We start from the raw sequence: 21,132 nt of genomic DNA, 5'->3' as shown, positions 1-21,132 counted from the left end.
GGAGAGTCAATATGTTAAAATTCGTAATATCTATATATGCATTGTCCATGTAAGGATTAATGCCTCATGTTTTTTTTAGACTTATAACATGACCAACAACTAAGAAGGCTATGAAAGGAAAGATTTAAGGCTCAAAAAGGGTTTGAAGGTCACTTGAACAATGATCTTAAGGACAATGCATCAAATCACCCAAAATTCTTTTCCTTTTTTTTCTCTCATTTCTTATTCTCGTTTGTTCACATTTTAGTGTTGTTTTAATTAAACCATATGCATAAAACGACGCTAGCTGGTCCTTAATTAAAGAAACATTTGATTATGACTATCCTACCTAAAAAAGTTAGTTCCGTAGGCCGAGCATAATTTCTTAACCCACTTGAGCAATTAAACGGGTTACCAAAACAAGTTATTTTATTCAAATTTTTCATCTATAATTGTGCAGTATAATCTAAAGATCCGATAACAAAAGACAAGAGTCCATTACTTTAAGAACTTACACTAAACATCACCCTGTCTGCAGAGACTCAAGCCATGCCAACTGAAAAACATAAGGACTCGGATAATCAAGAAAATAAATAATCCTTGAAAAAATTTAGTTAATCATCTGTTCTCCTAAAGCATCAAAGAAATAAGGCTGCAAGAGTGTCACAAAACAAAAGAAACACACCAAATTTAGCTTCAAGGGAACGACATGTCAAAGATAAGACGCGATTGTAATATAATAAAGCTTAAAAATTAACTTAACAATACAAACTGTATTTCATGATATTCAAAAGGGTCCAAAAATAATGATTACATACATTTACATACCCAACTATACAACTCATCACTATTTAAAAAAATACAATTTTACAGTACATCGTGAAAAGATCTGGATTTAGTCTGTTTTTTTTTTATAAAAAAAAGGAAAATTCAAGTGACCAGGATTCACAACGGGCTTTTATTATTGACGTGATTTTTTTAAAATTGAACGAGCACAGGCTGGCCATAAGGACTGTACTCCCCAGAAAATCGACGCAATCTACGGCCTCGAGGCCCAGGATCTCTTCCTCTGCTTCCAGGTCATGAGCATCCGCGTCAACGTCCCCAGCACAGGCCTCATCCATCATCTACATCGACGTCGGCGTCACCTCTCCCTGTTGAAAACACCGAACGAATGCTTCGCCGTAAGCTGTTGAGAATTCGGGTTGGGGACCCAAAATCTCAAAAGGTTTTTGAAAAAAAATTGAAAACACGGTAAAAATTTGGATCCCCAACCCAAATTTACATTATGCACAATAAAGTTGTATGTTTTTTAAAATTAGGTGAGTTACATTTGGGTATATAATTTTATTTTTGTATGTTTCTTGAAAAAAAAAATCCAAAAATTATGATAGAAAAAAATCTACTCTTGTAAAAAAGAATTTAGCTGCTTCTTTGTTCTCCCAAAGCAACAATGAAAAGGTTGCAAGAGTGATAAGAAAAAAGCAACACAAATAATTTCGCTTCAAGGGAACGAGTCAAATGGGAACTGAAAATCCACATAGACCAGATAGTGAAGCATTCTATACACATATCATAAGCCTCAATTACATAATCATAAAAGTGAAACCATGCCAAAAATAATATATCAAAAATTGAAAAAGAAGCCTCAGAGATCTTGGTGGAAGAGACTCATCAAATGGGCGATTGCCATCAAGAGTAGCAAATATTTTCTAGCATCACCGGCCATTGTTAACATTAAAAAACTATTTTAAAACATATCTACACAGCAGATGAAACTTAAAACACTAAGAATCTACAAAACAAAGAGCATGAACATGATGTTGTCAGTAGTAGCTGGTTGTGTAATCATATACAAATAATATCAGTGGGAATCCGTCTGATTTCACATCATTCAACATCATATATTCAATACCCATATATTTATCTAGAAAACCTAGATCAAATTATAGCATTATAAAAATATATAATAAATAATTTAATAAAAAATTAAAAGAATTTTATCTATCTTGTCACCGAAAAACCCTATCAAGAAAAAGGATACTCGGAGCTAAAGATAGACAACACGTACACATATCATTATACACATACATGTTAAAAATAAATTTCATATGGCCTAACGATAGATTCTTTGACATACCAATTAGATGTGCAAAGAATTGCAATATTAGGCTAGGAATAAATCGTTATTCGAATAGAATTTAAATTAAATCAAAGAAATTGAAATAACGAATGTAAGGAATCGGAACCCTGGTAGTGTAGGACTCAGAGAGTTGCTTTCTGTGCTCAAAGATGAAACCTTTAATGAAAGATCCATCTCATACAAGAGGTGTCAGAATATACAAAGCTCTTCATCTTCGGCCTACAAAAACCTATGAGATGAACGATAAAAAAAACTCATAATTTTGGAAGAAGATGCTGAAGGAAGAGAAGAAAATTGCAGAAGGAGCGATTTGGAGAAACAGAAGGCGTTGATAGGGTTTGGCTATGTAGCGTAAGGATTGACACATTTATAGGCCTGTTGCTAGGGTTAGGGTTTCCGTTTGTTTTCTTGGTTTACTAACGTTGTTGGGCTTTTATGGGCCGGGTCGAGAATGTTCACTCGTTTGAGTCCTTATATGTTAGCCATTCATTTATTTAACATACGATTTGAATAAATTTGTGAATACTTTTATAAATGGTTTGATTATTTAAAAATGTATGAAAACTGTGAAAAATAAATTTTAAAAAATAATTAACATTATTTTATTGATAATAAGGAAGAGCAATATGCTCTTAGTGTCCATGGCTAAAGGAAATAAGTGTTCAAGGAGTTTCCCATCCGACGACAAATTGCAGTTCCAAACTCTTGAGCAAAGGTCAACTGAAGAAAGGGTCTACGCACCTGGTGCAACCATGCTAAATTAATGGGTGTTGTCTTGGGCACCAGTATTTTTGCTCAGATACCTAACAATACAGGTGAAAAGGATTAAAATGTCCTTCACCTTTTCTTTAAGTATGAATTGACAATCAATTCGTATGATTTTTTTTTTTTTACTCATATGGATTGATGATCCATATAAGTCATATGGATTTCATATGGATCAAAAATCCATTTTTAAAAAAAAAAACAAAATTCATACGGATTATTGATCCGTATGAGTCATATGGATTAGACATCAAAGAGTTTTCATGCCTCTTACAAGGTAAAGAAGATTGTGAATGAAAAAGAAAAAAAAAAGTAGATGTCGAAATGATAATTAAGTGAAAGTAAGTTTTATCATTTTTTTTTCTATTCCTTATTATTTGAACTTGAAGAAAACTTATCTTTAATTGTTTTCTTCCAAGCAGTTGAAGAAAATCCTGCATAACCAAAGTAATACCTGGGAAAAACCTATTACCTCTGAAGGTGGTAGTATTTCACAATCTAAGGCTAAGTTTGTTTTAAGTTTGAGCTATGAAGCTTGAAAAGCAAGTCACGTAATTTAACTAATTTTGATTAATAAAAAAATATGTATCTAATACTTCGACATTATTCTTTTTATTTTTGACAATTTTATGAGTCATGATTATCCCACCATAATTATGAAATTGACAACGACAAGGCTTCTTTGCAACTTCAGGTCCTCCTTTTAGCCTCGATCCTCTTGGTCGACCTTTTGTTTTAGATATTGTGAGATTTTCAACATCACCCTCATTGTCATTTGAAACACTTCTAACTCAATTGAATGCTCTTGAACTTCAAACATGTCTTTCATCAACTCAACATTTCTTCCGATTTCTTCAGTAGCAACTTTAACTCGATCTTTTGTCTTTAAGCATTCAACTTCTAGAGATTGAATCTCAATAGAGGATTTAATGTTGCAATTAATTAAATGACTAGATTTTGGGATTAATAAAATTTCTCGTCTTCATCGATAAGGAACATATTTTGTCGGAAGAAAAAAGTAATCATTCTTCAATAGCTCATGAATAACATGTCTACACAATATACATGAGAATTCAAATTATTTACAAGAGCATTGAATTGATTTTTTTTTCTTCTATCCAACTTACGGAGCAACCTCCATCATGTTTGGTATGGTGCCGCACTATGTAAGAGTCATTACTACCTTTACTTGATGCATATTTTATAGATGACTCAATCTCATGTTGGAGCAACTCAAAGGCACAAGGTGTGAGTATAGGTGCAACATGTTCCTCCATCAAAAAACCTATTCTAATTGGAGGATTATGTTACTTTTGTCGCATATGTGCCTCTTCTCTTGCTTGATTTCTAATATTGATAGCAACACCAACCTATGCAAAAATTTATTAATTATAACAAACTTATAAGCTAAATGGTTCAAAAAAACATGCTCATAATAAGACCAAATTGTGTCCACACAAAGATCAAATTGTGCCACCATCATTTTTCATTGTTGTTCAAAATCATTTGCACATTCCAAATTGTATAACCTATGAAACTCGTATTTGAAGTCATTATATGTTGAACCCAAATGAAAAGAAAACCAAGTTGATAACTTTGCCACAATATGCCATATGTTAAATGCATGTTTTGTGTTTGGCAATTCTATCAAAATAGCTTATTTAAGAGCAAGATCTTGATTGGTGAAAATTATTTGTGGATATTTTCCTTTCACAATACATAAAACTCTAAAAAGAAATAAATCATGACAATCTCAAATTAGAATTAAAATAATAATAAAAACTTTAAATAATAGAAATTTACCTTTAGAGTCCATGTAAAGAAAGGAATTTTCTCATCTTGCAGTAGAACACAATCAAAGAAAATTGAATTTTCATGATTATCAACTCCAACCCTAGTGCAAGAGGCATGTTATAACAATTTATTCTATATGTGGTATCAAAGACAGCCACATCTCCAAAAGTTTTATATGCTCAAATTGAATCACCAAATACCCAAATAATATGCTCCAAATTGCTATTTTCATCTATTTAGAAATCATATTAGAATGCATCATCTTTGTCTTTTAAACTCTTTCATAATTTGAGAGAAAACATCATTCTCTTTATCAATACCACTTTGAGATTGAATAAAATCTCTAATATCTTTTTCTAAAAATGATAGATGTTGCATCTATTCCTTTCTCCAACTCAAGCACTCTTATTATGAGACTTACAACAACCACCTTTTGACAACAATAATTTACGATTTAGATCACCAATATGGATGTTCAATAAGCAGGAAGAAACCAAACCTTTTTTCATCCAACAACTCATGGTTATGAGAATTATTAAAACCCGTAACTATCCATTTTTCCTCAATGTCACTTTTTCTTTTAGCAATCAATATTCTTGCACTACAATTACATCTTGAAGTTTTTTGGTTCTTTTGTCTTTCCAACTCAATAACTTTGCATTGTTTAACATTGTAGTATGATGACAAATAAATTCTCTTCTATAAAAACACAATGGACTCTCCTCACTATCGCTCTTACTACATTTGTAGACGTTATGACGTATAATTGAAAAACCACTTTTATTTGCAAATGAAAAGTAAAATTCATAAGCATCTTCATCACTGTTAAATATTTTCCCTTCAGAAGGAACGCCCATATCAAGGATATTTTAGTGCCCGTCACCAACATTATTCCTTTCTTCAAATGTCAGAGAATGAATAGGTTTGCAAAATGATTTACCAAATAGAACACCTAAAATGATACTACCTGAGATAGGGTGCATGAAAGACAAAATACGTTTAAAAAAAATAGATATAACAAATAAAGAAAAAATCTATCAGCATTCGTATATGCACAAGAAAGAGAAAATATTTCACATTACATTCACATTGCTTTCTTATTACTATTTGTGACACCAACTCATCCACCTAGGCATATTTCGTCTCTATAAATTTGGGTCTACTGCTATAGGTACGTTATCCCTACTGAAGCATATCTATTATGTCATTTTGATTATATTAAAATGTAATAGCTTAAGAAAAAAGCAATTCCTGGAACAAATATATAGATGTTAGATTGAACAAATATAGAGAAAAATAAAAAAACCTAAAATGTCAACTAGATGTGACAGAGTGGGAGAGAGATTGGCATTTTTTTTTCTCTTAAAAGAATTTAACTCAAATTATTGTAATATCCCTAAAGAGAGTTTATTAGAATAAAAAAGATAGTAAACTTTTGTGTACTATTTTTCTTAGTGTAGCCTAAACCCACACACACACATATTACATTAAAATATTTTTATTTGTAACTTAAAACAACTCCATTTAATGAAATCTTTTCCGACGTGTACCATAAAAAAATGAATATATAATAAAAGAGTAACTCTTTCCACTAAATCAATTCTTTTAGTAGATATTGTATAATTTAATCACTGAATTTATCTACTTTGACAAATTAGTAAAAAAATCTAAAGACTAATATTATTTATATTAATCATTTGTCATCTCACATTAATTAACAATTAAACATATAAGTGAAAAAATATATATCCTTGTAACTGAACTACATAGCAAGATCAAAGATCTTTTCACTTCCATATCCAAACAGCCAATCAGAATTAATTTATGGGGGCAATGAGATCTGGTATTTTAAACAAACCATCTCCTGGTAGCTGCATGCATTAATTTATGTGCTCAACACCTCCAAATCTCGGTATCGCTACCCTAGACATTCCAGCATCATGGATCATGAAAATTCCAAGTCTTTTTGCCAACACAGTCCATAATGTACTGTGGACAAAACCTGATAGATGGCATTTTCTAGTAGAGTTGAGCACAACATATATGTTTTACAAAGCACAGGATTTTGCTGGTGTTGAACTCCCCTGGATGTCAATTTTACAAAATTACTTCCATATCTCTTATTCCATTCATAACCACAAAGCTACATGAGAGAATCATGATCGATGACCAAATAGGGGGGAAAACTTTATTTCTACAAAAAAGGTTCCACCGTCTCTTTTCCTATTAATCATCATTAAGAGTCGCAGCTGCACCAGAATAAAAGTATTTCACACATTATAGAAATGAAAACATTATACCTTTGATCCTTAAAGCTGTTTGTTCACCACTATCAAAAGGACAAAAGATCTAAAAGGATGTTGGTGTCTATACAGCCTATGCATACAACAAGTCACATATCCTACACAACAAACCGATGAGTAATTTTACCTCTTAAAGCTAGGCTCAGAAATGAGACAAATAAATTGATCCTCAAATAAAGACAGTCCCGCTAAATGGAAATGACATATCATAAACCTACCCTGATTACTAGCTAAACAATTGCTAGTATTCCATACGTTATTTAGGAAGAAGATTCAACCATTTTGTTCACATCCTCCAAAAGGCGTTTCATCTCACTCTCTAATTTTGCCTTGATATCAGGTAATTTAGCATCAGATGCTTCTAGCATTGAGGTCAGACACTGAAGTTTCTGCTTTATGTAGTTCAATTTGGATGCTTCAGTACCTGGTGACAATGAAGCAGATGGCTTGGCTGGAGTCTTGTCTTTCTTCTTTGTTGAAGAAGCTTTAGGCTTGGATTTTTCAGACTTGGAACCAGCAGAAAGATACTCGAGTCTGAAAGAGGCTCCGGAAGAGTCAAAGGGGTTCAGGTTCTGTGAATGGCTTAAGGCCTTTTCAGCATTGGAGGCTTTCAGGAAGAAGACACGAGCAGTGTAATCACTAGCGAACATAGCCGTTTCTGATTCATTTAGAGCTCCAAACTTACCATACAGTGTGATAAGATCCGATTTTGAAGGCAGAGAGGATCCTGGCTCAAATGAGACAAAAAGGGCAGCACCTGAAGCATTTTTATCAGTCCCCTTCTTGCCAATCTTAGCTGCAGCAGATAGCTTCTCTTTAGGCAAACCTAAAGCTGTCTCTTTCTTTATTCTTCTCTTCTTTGGCTCTGAATCATTAATAGCTGATATATGATCAGATTGTATTTGATCTTTCCTCAAAATCCCAAGATCAGATTCTGGCTTCTTTCTCTTCTTGCTAGGTTTATGCTTCTTGTATATTTTATAGTAGGATCCTTGGCGAAATAACGAGCTTCTGTAGATAAAAATAAAATCCACAATTCTTTCAAGAGAATTGGTATTCGATGGAGTTTGTGGATTAATAGCTGCATAACGGACTTCAGACAGAACTTCCCCAAGTGGAACCTGGATTTTCGTTGTATCAATAGTCTTGTTCTCATCATATTCTGGTGTTCGGTAATTTGAGCTATCAGGAAGGTCCTGTTCTTTGACAAGTTCCTTCGAAACATTCTCCTGAAATGCCTCATCATTCAACTTCAAAGGTACAGGGGACTTGAGAAGTTGATCAGAAGCTCTGGTCAGTGGCTCTGATTCCTGATCTTTGCCAGAAACTTTAGGGGATTCTGTTTCTATCTCTCCTTTCCTCTGCTCTCTGGCTGGAATAGTAAAAGGAGGGGACAAGTACTTGCTTTTCTTCTTTTCTCTTGACAAAGAACCCTTCTCATTTTTTCCTTTGAACTTCCCTTCTAGATCAGTTTCCTTTTTGCTCCCACTACTAGACTTTCCAATACCAAAAGCTTTTTTCTTCTTTTTCAACTGCGCCAATGTTCCATTGTCACCGTCCTCTTTGCCCCAACAACCACCATCATTTTCAGCACCTGCCACATTTCTATCAGTATTTGAGAACAACGCTTTTCTCATCTGCACAGATTTAGATGCCATTGTATCCTCACTGCCTTTCCTCTTCTTTCTTACAGTCACTTTTTCAGTTGCATCTCCTTCCTGATTTTTGGTATTGACATCTTTGTCCTCTCCCATAATTTCAGCAATGCTTTTCTGCTTAATCCTATGATTCAATCTATTTCCTGAAATCCCATGTGAATGACTCAATTCACCAGATTTTGGGCTCATTGGCATGGTAGAGTAGTCCTCTTCAAATGGCCCATGTGCAGGTGCTTCCACTGCACACTCACTGCTGCCTACATTCACTGTTTTATCCCTTAAACTATCTTCAAGTCCAGGAACTGGCTGGGGCACCTCATACATAGGTAATCTATAACCTCCTCTTGATAGATAAAAAGCTGAAAGCTGAGCCTTCAATATTTCCAGCTCCAGAATATTAGCAATGGAAATAATTTCGGCAATTTGTTTCACTCGAGAAAGGAATTCTGCTGGATCAATCAGAACATCAGAAAGTTTCTCTATACCGTTTTCAGGTATAAGAATTCCCTCCTTGACTCCAGAATTGGCAGCTAACGGCCGAACAAATTCAGAGCTAGTTTTATCCGCAGCACATGAAGAACTCATCTTCAAATTCAAAAGCCTTCCAACCTCACTTACAGCTTTCTGTACAGCATTAACAAAAGCCCGGGAGCTACTCTGCTTCATCATATCCTCAAAGTTCTCCTCAAATGGCTTCAATTGTGAAGGATGGCACCAAGCAAAGGTTCCATCCCCAAAGTAAGCAACAAGTAGTCTACTCTTTTGTCTCAGCTTCAAAGCAAAATCAGAAGCATCGGAAGGGTCATAAACCCTGCCAGGCCACCAGGGATGACTCTTAATTTTACCCCAAACAAAATCACCAACCAAGAACCCACCACATCCTTCATCACCCAAATCTTCCATTTCCACATCCTTGTTTTCACTTGTATCAGCAATTGGAACATCTGCAGTCACGGTTTTCCCATTTCGATCATCCTCGCCCTCAATTTTCTTCCCATCTCTTTCTCCTCCTTCCACTCCAACCTCAAAAGAACCACCCTCAGAGTTCACCTTCCCAGCACTCTCACTCGCACCACCATACAAAAACATTAAGTTCCTACCACTCTCTCTCATTTTCAACAAAGAGGAGACCCCATTCATCTCCGAATCTGCCAAACCTTGACAATCATCCTCCATTTCTCTCCCCTCAAAACCCTTCTCATCCGAAACCTTGGTCTCAGAGACCCTGCTCTTCCCCACTTCGACAACCCCACCATCACCAGAACCTTGGTTCCCATGGCCAGAGAAACCAACCCCGTTTTCTGAAGCCCCATTTTTCAGAGCACACAGAGCTTCCCTGAGCTCATTGTTGTCATTCTCTGGAGAAGGCGATGAACACCCAGATGGGTCCTTTGATCCAGCCTCCAATGTACCCATCACACAAAGAAAATTCCTTTTCTCGAGAAAATCAACCTAGGCTGCAAGAAAACAGCAAGAAAATTAACACATCCTAGGGTTTTTGTTTAGGTTCCATGAATGAATGGAAGTAAGTAAAAAGAAAAGAAAAAAAAAAGAAAAAAGAAAATCAGAATATGGGGATTTAAAATATTAACCATTAATTAAAAAATTGACACTGATATAATAAAATTTTATATGTGTGCAAAAAGGAATCAATTATCAGTGGAAATAATTCTAAAAGAGGAAATCGATGCAGCAATACCTGGGAGAACCAAAAAAACTAGGGTTCCAAAGAAGCTTACTTTGTGTTCTTTGAAGCAACCCTAAATCAAAAAAACCATTGACTTGAGAATCTGATCGGATTGACGTTCAAGAAGAAGAATATGATTTTAGGATAACACGTAAATATTAGTATTTTTTTATACTAATTTTATTAATATTATTTAGTATTGTTGTTAATAAAAACCGAAGATGCAATCACAGTCAGAGTCACAGAGAGGGAGTTATAAAGCAATTTCTCGAACGTGAAGTTGCATATGTCGCGAGATAACAACAACGCTTCTTTCATTTCCTCTTCATGATATTTTCATTATTATTTTGTTTTCAAGCGGTGGAAAAAAGTGAAACTGGATCCGCAATCTACTTGATTTTTCTGTTTTTCCTATGCTGTCACTTCGAAACAAACACCTTTTCATGATTTTTTAAGTTTGAATCACGATTAAATGTTAACTATTATGTCATATCGTTTTGAATAAATAATAGAGAAGTTAGATCCCCTCTCCCATATTTTACATTTTGAATTTTTTTTACCATGCTCTCAACAATACCCACTTACTCGAGTAAGATACTTTGCCTATTAGCTTTCCTTTTCCCCGCATTTCTCAGCTTTTCTTTCATAGTATTTTTTTTTCTTGCTTAACAAGTTTTTTTTGGGTTAAATATCGTATTTTTTTATTTTGTCCTTATATTTTTTTAATTCTTAAACACTCTAAATAATATTTTTGTTTACTATTCAAAGTATTTATTTATTATTTAAAGTATTATCTAAAGCGTCTTAACAACGAAAAAAATAAACATATTTTATAAAAATTAAAATGAAGAAAATAAATTTAACTTTTTATTTAAGTCAAGACATAGATTTTATAGCAAAATAGATGAAAGATGGGATACATCACATGTGCTGAGGTCCAACTAATGGGAAACCTCTTCTACCAGTGCATTTCAAAAGAAACATAAAATGATAAATATGCAACAACATGAACAATTCTATTGCATTCTCTCTTACAAAATATGAGCAAAAAGAGATTACAGGTGATTAATAAAACAAAGAATTACATGTGCACAATATAGAAACAAACATAAAACAAAAGTCATGCCTAGACTATATGCTTTAAGCTATGAGACTAACTTATCTTAAGATTCTAAGGGGATCCTAAAGGATAACTATGGGTTAGATATCATCCACATGTGCTGCTTCCATAGCCTTCAACCTTTCTAAGATAGACTCAAAGCACTCCTTAAGCTTGGCATAGTCCTTTTTATGCACTCTCATGAGGTCATCAATCTTTTCTAGCATCATCTGTTCAAAGGGGCTTATGGGCTTCTCTTCTGCTTCTTCTTGTTATGTTTGACCTTCTTTCCTCTTCTCAATCCATCCAACTCTAGCTTCTTAGACTTGATGTACTCCATTTGCTTTAAGACTTTGGTCTTCACTTCAAACTCTACCTTGCACATTGAAAGAAACTTCCAAAGGATGTTTCTTAGTTGGATTAGCACCAATGTTTGTCTCTTGACCTTCATTAGAGGCTAGAGGTAAAATGACACATTTTTTCTTTGACTTCTCTATTTTCAATGATGCTTCATTGTCTAACTTTTTCAACTCAACAAGCTTTGAAGGAGTTATGTTTGGACAAACTCGAACTCCCGCTCCTAAGATTTTTAGCAAGTGCGCCTTTACTCTTGTGTAAGATCCATTGAATGGAATTTCACAAATGTTGCGCTTGATCTCATAATTTCCATCGCCAAAATCTTTCTTGTTTTTGAAACATATTTCCATAGAGGTCTAGTTTCATCCTCTTGTTCTATGGCTTGATTGGTAGCACCAGTACAATTCATCTATACAATAAAACCAAAGCAAATAGATACCATAAGAAATAATAATATACAATGAAACATTCATAAAAGTATTTATAACAATTATAACAAAAATCTATAATAATATACAATGAAACAAATATATTATAAACAAATGTAACTATAATCTATAATAATATAACATAGCAAGATAACTACAATATAGAGCTTGTAACTACAATATAATTTATAATAATATAATATGACTATTCAGCCTTACTCAATATTATAAACGAATGTAACTAGTGCTCTCAAAAATCCCAACTCACTTCTATCACATGAGAAGAATCCCAACCCCCAAATCACACAAAAAAATGGGAACGAATAAGGAACCTATAACGTGAAAACAGGGGAAACATCACAAAAAATAGGGGAACAAAGTGAAAAATCAAACCTTAATCTAGTGTGAGTGGGATGAATCAATGACGGCCCCTATGCGAGTCTAACGATGTGTTTTGGTGCGACAACAACAATGACATAGTCTGGTGAGAAGTTGTGAGTTGTGACGAAGTAGACATTGTTTGGTTCAGGTTTGAGTAGCACCATCGACAAGGTTGTATCGTGCGATGACGACATCGATAAATAGAGGTTGGTTCGAGTTCAAACGGCGTTGGACGATGTCGTGCAAAGGGGGAAACCAAAAATGTGAAAGAGAAGAGACTTGAGAAGGCCAATGGTTTGTTTTTTTTTTCTTTTGTCTTCTCTTTGCTATTTGTTAATTTGATTTTAAAAATAAAAAAATAGAAGTGTTTGATTTGTGTTCAGCCCAAAAAAAAGGATTAAAAGGGGCACTTTTTTGCCGCGTCAAAGCCATGTTCTCGTCGTGTCCGTGTCGGAAGCGCATTATACACCTTAACACACCAACTCCATAGTTGTGTTTGTGCTTCATAGGCCAACATTGACTTGGTAGGACAAAAAATACTAGGTAATATAAAGCTTGGGGGTAAATCTTGATGTGTCATAGCTAAAAGTGACCATGACAAAATACTTGTAACTTTGAGAAGTTAGTGGAATTTGGTGGTTTGTCAAGAACTAGACATAGTCTCGTAGCAGAGACGAACCAACATAATTTGATGTGTCTGATACATGCTTATTTCTCTTTTGTTTTAAACTAACCTAGGGTTTGAATTTGTATTTTTTTAGAAACCCTTTTATTTTATAAAATCTGATTTTATCGTCTGAATGTGTTTTTGTGAAAAATCTGTTATTGGTCTTACAAAAAATTTCTTCAGACTATAACTTTGTTCTTGTGTAAACTGACTTTAAAATTTTCTAAAATCACAATTCAACTCCCTTTTTGTGATATTTGCCTTTACAACCTTGTATATCTTGAGAAAAAAGACTAAGTGTTTAGATTGAATATTCGTCTGTGAGACGATTAAGAACTAGTCAATGAGTAAATCAACCTCAAATCTTTTGATTTGTTTAGAACTAGTAGTGGTTTGGTAGGACAAAGAATTATGAGTTGTTTTCAAGGTTGGTGATATGCTTGATTTGTAGAACCAGAAGTGACAATGATAAATACATGTAACTATGTGAAGTTAGTGAAACTTGGTAGTTTATTAAGAACTGAATGTAATCTATGTGAGTGAGACGAACCAATGTAAATCTTTGTGTTGTTTTATCTCTTTACTCTGTTTGTGTTTAAATCGACCTAGGATTTGAATTTGATTTTGCTTTAAAACACGATATGTTTTGCAAAATATGTTTCTATCATCTATGTTTGTTGTCGCAAAAATTTGTTATCTATTTTCAAAGTTTCTTTTAGACGATAACTTTATTTTTACAAAACAATTTAGAAAATTTTTAAAATCTTAACTGAACTTTCTTTTTTGTGATATTGTGATATTTGTGGTTACATTTACATTTACTTGGTAAGGATATGAATGGAAATGAAAGTTCCAAGAAAATGGCAAAAGGGGTTGTTATTGACACCCCTCAATTTTGCTCCTAGCATTCCCTAACCTTGGGAAATTACCCTTTGTTCCCTACCTTCCCCTTGAACACCCTTACCCTTTGCTTCTTCCCAAACCTCTCAAGTTTTCTTACTCCCTAGCTCCCCTACCTTACCCTTTACTTCTTCCCATACCTCTCAAGTTTATGGTGTAGCAGGGATGTGCAGGGTCAGCCCTAAGGCTTGATTACAAGGGCGATTGCCCATGCCCATCATTGGAAGGGGCCCAAAAAATCTCAGCTCTAATATTTAAAAATAAAAATTCAATTTGAAGGTTTCACGCTTGCTTTCTCAACTTCGTGCCTTCTCGACTTCTCTTATTCAATATCTAACTGACTAACTCCAAATTCCAAATTTTTAATTGATTAAACATTCAATTTCCAATTCACCAAAAAATAAAAACCATTCAATTTCCACCCATACATAAAAAATACTTCCATTATTTTCTAAATTTGCGGCAACTGATAAAATTTCTTTATTTATAAAATACATAGTAAATGCAAAGTTTAGATAAGCATAAACCTACGTTGAGGTATTTGTATTTTTTATAAATTAAATTAAAGATAAAATAGGGTGGGACTTGTGTGATGTGATAGGAATAATTTAATATGATTTCGCTAAAAAAACATTAGCTAATCTAGCTATACTGTTTAAAAAATTTGGGTGTTGTTAGTCTATTAAATAAAATTATAAGGTTAATTTTCATTTCATTAACAAAAATGGATAAATAATTCATCATTCAAAAAAATATTAACAGAAAGTGTGGCGGCCATTATAGTAAAAATCACAAGTAAAAATTATTTAAGAGATAATAATTATTTTAGTTCCTTGATATATAATTTGTCATAATTTAGTTGCTGAAAGAATGAAAATTTTGATTTAATTTTTGAATATATGAAAAGTGAAATAATTACGTTTTGTTGCTCACCTTAATGATAAATTGGTCCTTAAATTTTATAACTTAATATAAAATTGATCATTGGACATTATAATTTAATGACCAAATAATTTCATAAAACTTAACAATACAACATAATTGTCTAACTTTTGACACATTAAAAAATTAAATAAGATTTTTGGTTCTTTGAGGGACTAAATTGCAACCAATTTACACATTCAGAGGTCAAAATGATCTTTTATCCATTAATTAATTAAGGATTCAACGATTAACCTATATAATGGGTTTGTCTCTATTGTTTTGCCTAGGACCCATAAAATGTGTCAGGATTGGGCCTAGGGGTGTTTGTAGACTTTGGTCCAAATGATATTGAACTTGATTTCCTTAAATAAGGTATCATGTTTGAATTTTGTGGATGGAAAAGAGTCTAGTGAAGATTAATCATCAACAAAAATGATAGATACTCCACACCAATGTTATGAGTATATAAAAAAGAGTATTTATAGGACTATGTTAAAGAGTGTGATGCTACTAGCACTCCTCTTATTGTAAATAACGATGTGTAGGGGGTGCCATTAGAAATTGTGGTGCCAATAGCCATGACAAAAGTAATGGCAGCATGGGTTAATAGCAATCTATCACTAGGCCCATTTTTTTTTTCTTATCCTCTCTTACCTCTAGACCAACGTTTCGAGCAAGAGAAACCACGTTCACCCTCTACCCTATTCAGCAGGGTTCAAGCACTGTTCACATTGTATCTCATCCTCAAATTTGCTCCAGTCTGAAGCAGTAGAAAAAGAAAAAGGAACAATTTGAAACTGATAAATTATATGTCCTGCTTCTATTTTCTGGACTAGGATTGGAATTTGAATCCATAACTTCCCAATTCCGGATATGTTTGTTTGCAGAGCTCTAGACATAAGACGGAGTAAAATCCAGGGCATCCTTTGGCTAGCACAACATACAAAAGGTTATTAATAAGACTAAAAACACGATATTTTATGAATATGTAGGAATATTAGATAATACATGGACTCTTACTACAGGAATATCTTCCAAAAGATGGCCATTTATATTTTGCTTTTGTATTTGGTACAACATCCCGGATGAACAATAGAACTGAAGAATGGTCATTCAGCAAATTGGATAGGACACAATTACATGTCAAAATATCCTAGTCCTAGGCTTATCAATGTTACAGCTTGCAGATCTGTCTAAAATCCGTTGACACCCTTAACCATGAATTGGTAATCTTAAAAGTTTCACCATCTGCGGCGCTTTTTTCCGTAAAAATATGCAAATGCAGCTATTGATGCAGCAATAATAACCCCGGCTGTGGCATGCCAAGCATATAGTGGTTTTTCCAAAAGTAGGTCCGAGGCCCTAACCTCGACTGGGGGTGGCACCACCGGTTTCTGGCTAACTGTAACTGCAAAACTCAAACCCTGTCTCTCCAGTTCAGTCAAGTCTTCAATTGCTGGCCTTAACCTAGTAGCCTTGGCTATGGCTTCATATTCTTCTTTAGTTCCACCTTCAAGGAAAGCCCCAACAAGGTGACCCTTGCTTACCCAGTATGCCCCAAATGCACTACCTGACATATCTCCATAATAGACAACTTCCCCAACATTATCCCCATAAAATTGCCAAGACAGTGTGAAGACTCTGGAGTAGAAAAAAGGAATGTAATCAAATTCTCCCGTTTTGTTTGGTTCCATTATGGAAGAAACAACATGTATTGCAGATTTCCGTGCTGAATCAACATGCTCAAGTCTTCGTGTTTCCCCAAATGCTTTGACTGGAAATGCTGCAACATCTCCAATGGCATAGACTGAGCTGTTGCTTGACTGCAACATCCCATTTACTTTGATTCCACCTTTCTCCAAAGTAAGTTGGCCTTCAAACAAACCTGTATTTGGACGTATTCCAATTCCCACCACAACCATGTCCACAGATAGCGTGGTTCCATCTCTAAGATTAACAGCTGTAACCTGTAAAAAGAGCCAGTCAGTTATAGGTTGAAATGATCACAGGCATGATGCAACCCGAGTCAAATTGGTGTGATTATTTCTAATCATTTTCTTCTAGGATATGGATATGGTTGGTTGTCATGAATCCCATCAACAAGGAAAATTTCACTTCCAACTAATAAACAAGATGCCACTTTCTCAGTTTTGGCGCAATCAAACCCCTCATATTTTTTTCCTTTACAGAGGCTTTTTCTCCAAAAACAACAACAAAGGCCTTTTCCTACTAGGTGTGTCAGCTACATGTATCATACAATGCGTTATCTATCAAAAACCAAATATTTGAATTTTACATTTAGGTTAAAGTGTTTTCAACGGTTTTTCTAAGAGTTTCCTTGGTCTTCCTCTATCTTTGTTTATTGAGTGATCAACAAAATTGGCTATTAGAAATTATTAGGGCAATTGGGCATCTATTAGTCTTGTCCCCATATGACCAAACCATCTCAAGTGAGAAAATTAAGAAAAAAATATAAAGTACCTTCCCATTGGAGTCAAAATCAAATGATGACAGCACAGTTCCCTTAATGAAGTTTACTCCTCTTGATTTATAATATTCTTCATAGTAGTTTGCAATCTTTGAGGTAAATAAACGAGCCACTGTAAAATAAACAAAACATGGAGAATATCTAAAAGCTTTTTAAGTTGTTTTCATTCATTAGAGCTACAAGTTGAACTTTTTTCAGAATAACTCACGCAAATAAACATACTCATTATGCAAAAATTGTGAGTTAACGGAAGTTTTAAAAACAGTACTTACTGCAATGTTCCTCAGGGAAGACCATTGTTACATTTATTTTATTGATCACTAAAGACGCTGCACACTCCATGCCTATGTATCCACCACCAATGACAACAGCATTACCTCCAGGACAAGACTGCATAACATCTACAAGCCTATTTGCATCTGCTATATGTCTTAAATAACATACATTTTCTGCATCTGATCCACTCACCCCAAATTCTTCCAGCTTCAAAGCCTACAATTGACATTGCATGTGTTAAATATACTGTAAAGAAAGCAAAGGGGGGTAGGTATGCTATCCTCAAATTCTTCCATCATTAGTATGTATTTAGTATTTTAGAAAGAAGATAAGTTGGTTCTTAGGTAAAATATAATGTTTCCTAAGAAGTAATGGTTTTCACATCTCTTTTAAAGATAGTGATATTGCATTACAAAATTTAAAAACCAAAAAAATAAAATAAAAAAATACTAGAAATACAAAGGAAATAGCCACAACTTCTTTCATTTGTTTTTTCTTTTCAAAACCATGGCATGCATGCCCTTTGAAGAGACAAACTGATTATTTTAAGTAGGGAAATTCTGTCTGAGAGATTTGTTTTAGTACCCGAGCACCAGTAGCAACAATCAGAATCTTGTAACTTATGGTCTCTCCAGTTGTTGTTAATAGTGTCTTACGTTTCACATCAGTGGATTTAACTCCGGTTCCAAGAACTAATTCAATCCCTGAAAATAAAATAATAATTGTAAAATAATCAGATATTCAGGATACGAAACTCTTAAAATAACATCATGGAAACATCAAACCGAAATGAATGATAACTTCTTTTCAGCAACCAGCATCATTAACTGATGAAAAGTTTTGGAAATTTAAAACAGAAAATTACTTTCTAGCAGCACACATGAATGCTAATTACCAATGGAAATGAACAAGTCATCATGCAGTGCATTTAAATCAGTTCTTTCTTACTTTGACCTCCAATACTTCGTCTAAATATTGGGGAGCAACAAATTCAAATGATTTATCCTATATATTGATAGTGCTGCCACCTGAAATCATCCCTCCTAAAAAAGAAAAAAAAATGATTTCCATACGTGATGTTCAGAGGTGAATTTTAGATTCTGTCAATAAATGCCAGAAGTATGTTACCCTGTAATAACACTAAATTGTGCCTGGACTCAACACCCCACTGAATGCAAGTGGAGGTGATCAAACAAAGCAATAATTTAAAGAAGGTCAGAGGCCATATTACATGCCTTAATGCATTAACTTCCACCAATGAACATAGCTAGCCAGAGTATTAACTTAGCTAATTTTATTTAGCAATTCTTTGTTGCTCAATAACTCAAAAAACTTACCCCAAAACTAAGTAAAATTTATCTTAATAGAATTTTCACTCAGAAAATGTTGATTCAGTTAGATTGCTAGATCTAGATGGAATCAACTACTGAACTAGACCTTTGCAGTATGAAATCAATACTACGCAGGAAACAATAAATAACAGCCAAAGAAATCATTCACTGCATTTCATCTCAAAGGGGAAAAAGAGAAGTAGCCTCAATAAATAAATTACAACATAAAAAATAAGCATCGAGATGTAAAAACAATATAATTACCATGCTCTTTATACCATTTTGGAGTTAGCCTCTCCTCATTTGCACCAACACAGGTATGAAAGGATGGAAGCCGGGCAGCAGCTGCATGTTGAAAATTTGTTTCAGCAACAACTCATTAAATAAACTTTGCAAACAAGGAAAAAGCTAAAATATGGAAGAAAGGAAACATAAAAATAAGTAGACCCATCTATCTACAATATTTGAACCACAAGGAAATGAAATACTCCTAATGCAAGTATTATACTGTGTACCCAGTTCAATCTGTTAGGGACTGAGATTTCAAAATGGAAAGAGTATATATATTATATATTGTAAACAGAAATATTACAAGGAAAAGTATTCCCTAGTAATCCCAGAGCCTGGCTCCTCTAGAGAATGCAAAGAACTTCTAAGCGTCTTATTTAAGAAAATAACAGAGTGCCAAAATCTCCCTCACATACTCCCATCTCTACCTCCCTATAAGGATCCTCAAACGGGAAATATCCCTTCCTACTAGCTGACTAACTGAGAATTCATCCCCCTAAGTTAAGACTTTTTCAAATGTAAAAGTTTCAGTCATATAATAATCAAAGAGGGAGGAAGTAATCAGATTGTTTAATGTAAAGGAAACAAAACATGTTGCAAAGGAAAAAAATTAATTGACACAAAGAAGAGTTCAAATATGTCCAAGAGGGCCATTTTTTATTTACACCAACCGGCATTGCACAAGATACTTCTGATCGAAACTCAACTCAAAATAACCAGTTAATAACATGTCGCGAGGAGAGTCTATACCTTCTGGAAGCAAAAATCCTTTGCTCAATGCAGGCCTTTCATAAGGAGCAACCTGAGATAAAAACATTAGAGAATATTTACGTACTCGTGACCACATAAAGAATCAAAAGAACCACCATTCTGGCTTTGACCAAAACTTAATTTTGACATCAGTGATTGAAATTGAAAGAGACAAAGTCATCAATACACAAGAGCGATAATCCAACTTCAATGAAAAATTAAATATAGAAGGAACTCAAAACCAACATTGGAAAGCCAAAATCAAAGACTCCAACAAAACTCAATAGTGCAAAACAAGTTTACAAAGCCAGACACAATAAAGCTTAATATTGAAAAAAAAAAAAAAAGAAAAAGAAAAGGGAAATAATAATTCATACTGGTTCATCGGAAATAATACAGAGTTCACCATGAGAGACTCCTTTCTTGACGAATTCAAGAGCAGCATAGCCAGCAGCCACGCCTCCTCCAAGAATCACATACACAAAGGCTCTCCCCATTTTCCCAGTTTCACATCCACACAACACAACACAACAAAACAAAACAACACCTTATTCTCTCTTATTTATCTTCTTCAATTTTAAAAATCGAGGGCGCACAATTTTTTGGGAGCGCTTTCTTTCAAGACACTCCCACAATATCTGAAGATCACGAACGGGACCCACAACCACGACGACGGAGATAGCTGCTGCTGCTGCATTTACCCTTATACCCCCCAATCAGACCACCTCTACAGCATTTACCCTTATCCAACTCAACTTATCAATATCAAATAAGGAAGTGATATTGACACCTATTCAATTGCTAATGACCCCTATTACTTTTTCAAAATGGGGTGAAAAACCATTTTTCCCTGCACCTGCTCCACTTTGGTTTATAACTGAATCATAATTTTGTTATGCTAAAAACACACGGAA

At 34.2% G+C, this 21,132-nt stretch overlaps 2 protein-coding genes and 3 non-coding genes across 8 annotated transcripts; all 5 read right to left on the bottom strand.

Moving 5' to 3' along the window:
• Positions 1 to 1,623: 1,623 nt before the first annotated feature.
• Positions 1,624 to 1,706, bottom strand: LOC112999876 (small nucleolar RNA SNORD24). The gene has a single exon (XR_003265094.1). It is a non-coding gene; the product is annotated as a small nucleolar RNA SNORD24 (small nucleolar RNA).
• A 94-nt stretch (positions 1,707 to 1,800) lies between these two features.
• On the bottom strand, positions 1,801 to 1,879 carry LOC112999832 (small nucleolar RNA R12). The gene has a single exon (XR_003265050.1). It is a non-coding gene; the product is annotated as a small nucleolar RNA R12 (small nucleolar RNA).
• A 362-nt stretch (positions 1,880 to 2,241) lies between these two features.
• Positions 2,242 to 2,341, bottom strand: LOC112999834 (small nucleolar RNA snoR1). The gene has a single exon (XR_003265052.1). It is a non-coding gene; the product is annotated as a small nucleolar RNA snoR1 (small nucleolar RNA).
• A 4,590-nt stretch (positions 2,342 to 6,931) lies between these two features.
• On the bottom strand, positions 6,932 to 10,610 carry LOC102666492 (uncharacterized). Of its 4 annotated transcripts, none has more exons than XM_006599045.3 (2): positions 10,342 to 10,610; positions 6,932 to 10,099 (listed from the first exon to the last, which is right to left on the bottom strand). In XM_006599045.3, exon 2 carries the CDS (start codon positions 10,056 to 10,058, stop codon positions 7,245 to 7,247), a length of 2,814 nt encoding a protein of 937 aa, XP_006599108.1. In that variant the 5' UTR covers positions 10,059 to 10,099; positions 10,342 to 10,610; the 3' UTR covers positions 6,932 to 7,244. The 4 variants fall into 4 exon arrangements, with proteins under 4 accessions (XP_006599108.1, XP_006599109.1, XP_006599110.1 ...); XM_006599046.3 differs by having other exon boundaries at positions 6,932 to 10,094; positions 10,342 to 10,566; XM_006599047.3 differs by having other exon boundaries at positions 10,382 to 10,566.
• A 5,507-nt stretch (positions 10,611 to 16,117) lies between these two features.
• Positions 16,118 to 20,889, bottom strand: LOC100816879 (monodehydroascorbate reductase 4, peroxisomal). Its single transcript, XM_006599044.4, has 7 exons — positions 20,596 to 20,889; positions 20,219 to 20,270; positions 19,445 to 19,525; positions 18,435 to 18,553; positions 17,846 to 18,065; positions 17,567 to 17,685; positions 16,118 to 17,052 (listed from the first exon to the last, which is right to left on the bottom strand). Exons 1-7 carry the CDS (start codon positions 20,713 to 20,715, stop codon positions 16,327 to 16,329), a joined length of 1,437 nt encoding a protein of 478 aa, XP_006599107.1. The 5' UTR covers positions 20,716 to 20,889; the 3' UTR covers positions 16,118 to 16,326.
• Positions 20,890 to 21,132: the final 243 nt, after the last annotated feature.

The sequence above is a fragment of the Glycine max genome, chromosome 16 (assembly GCF_000004515.6).
Source record: "Glycine max cultivar Williams 82 chromosome 16, Glycine_max_v4.0, whole genome shotgun sequence".
In the NCBI taxonomy this organism is placed as follows: Eukaryota; Viridiplantae; Streptophyta; class Magnoliopsida; order Fabales; family Fabaceae; genus Glycine; species Glycine max.
The sequence above is the reverse complement of the archived record's forward strand: the minus strand, read 5'-3'. Positions and strand labels throughout refer to the sequence as shown.

What these genes read in the sequence shown, in the direction of transcription:
- LOC100816879 (XM_006599044.4), bottom strand. Translation starts at nt 20,715, where the DNA reads ATGGGGAGAGCCTTTGTGTATGTGATTCTTGGAGGAGGCGTGGCTGCT. An exon ending in GTATTATTTCCGATGAACCA is followed by an intron (nt 20,271 to 20,595) that starts GTATGAATTATT and finishes TTTTTATCTCAG; the next exon opens with GTTGCTCCTTATGAAAGGCC. An exon ending in CTTCCCTGAGGAACATTGCA is followed by an intron (nt 17,686 to 17,845) that starts GTAAGTACTGTT and finishes TTTATTTTACAG; the next exon opens with TGGCTCGTTTATTTACCTCA.
- LOC102666492 (XM_006599045.3), bottom strand. Translation starts at nt 10,058, where the DNA reads ATGGGTACATTGGAGGCTGGATCAAAGGACCCATCTGGGTGTTCATCG.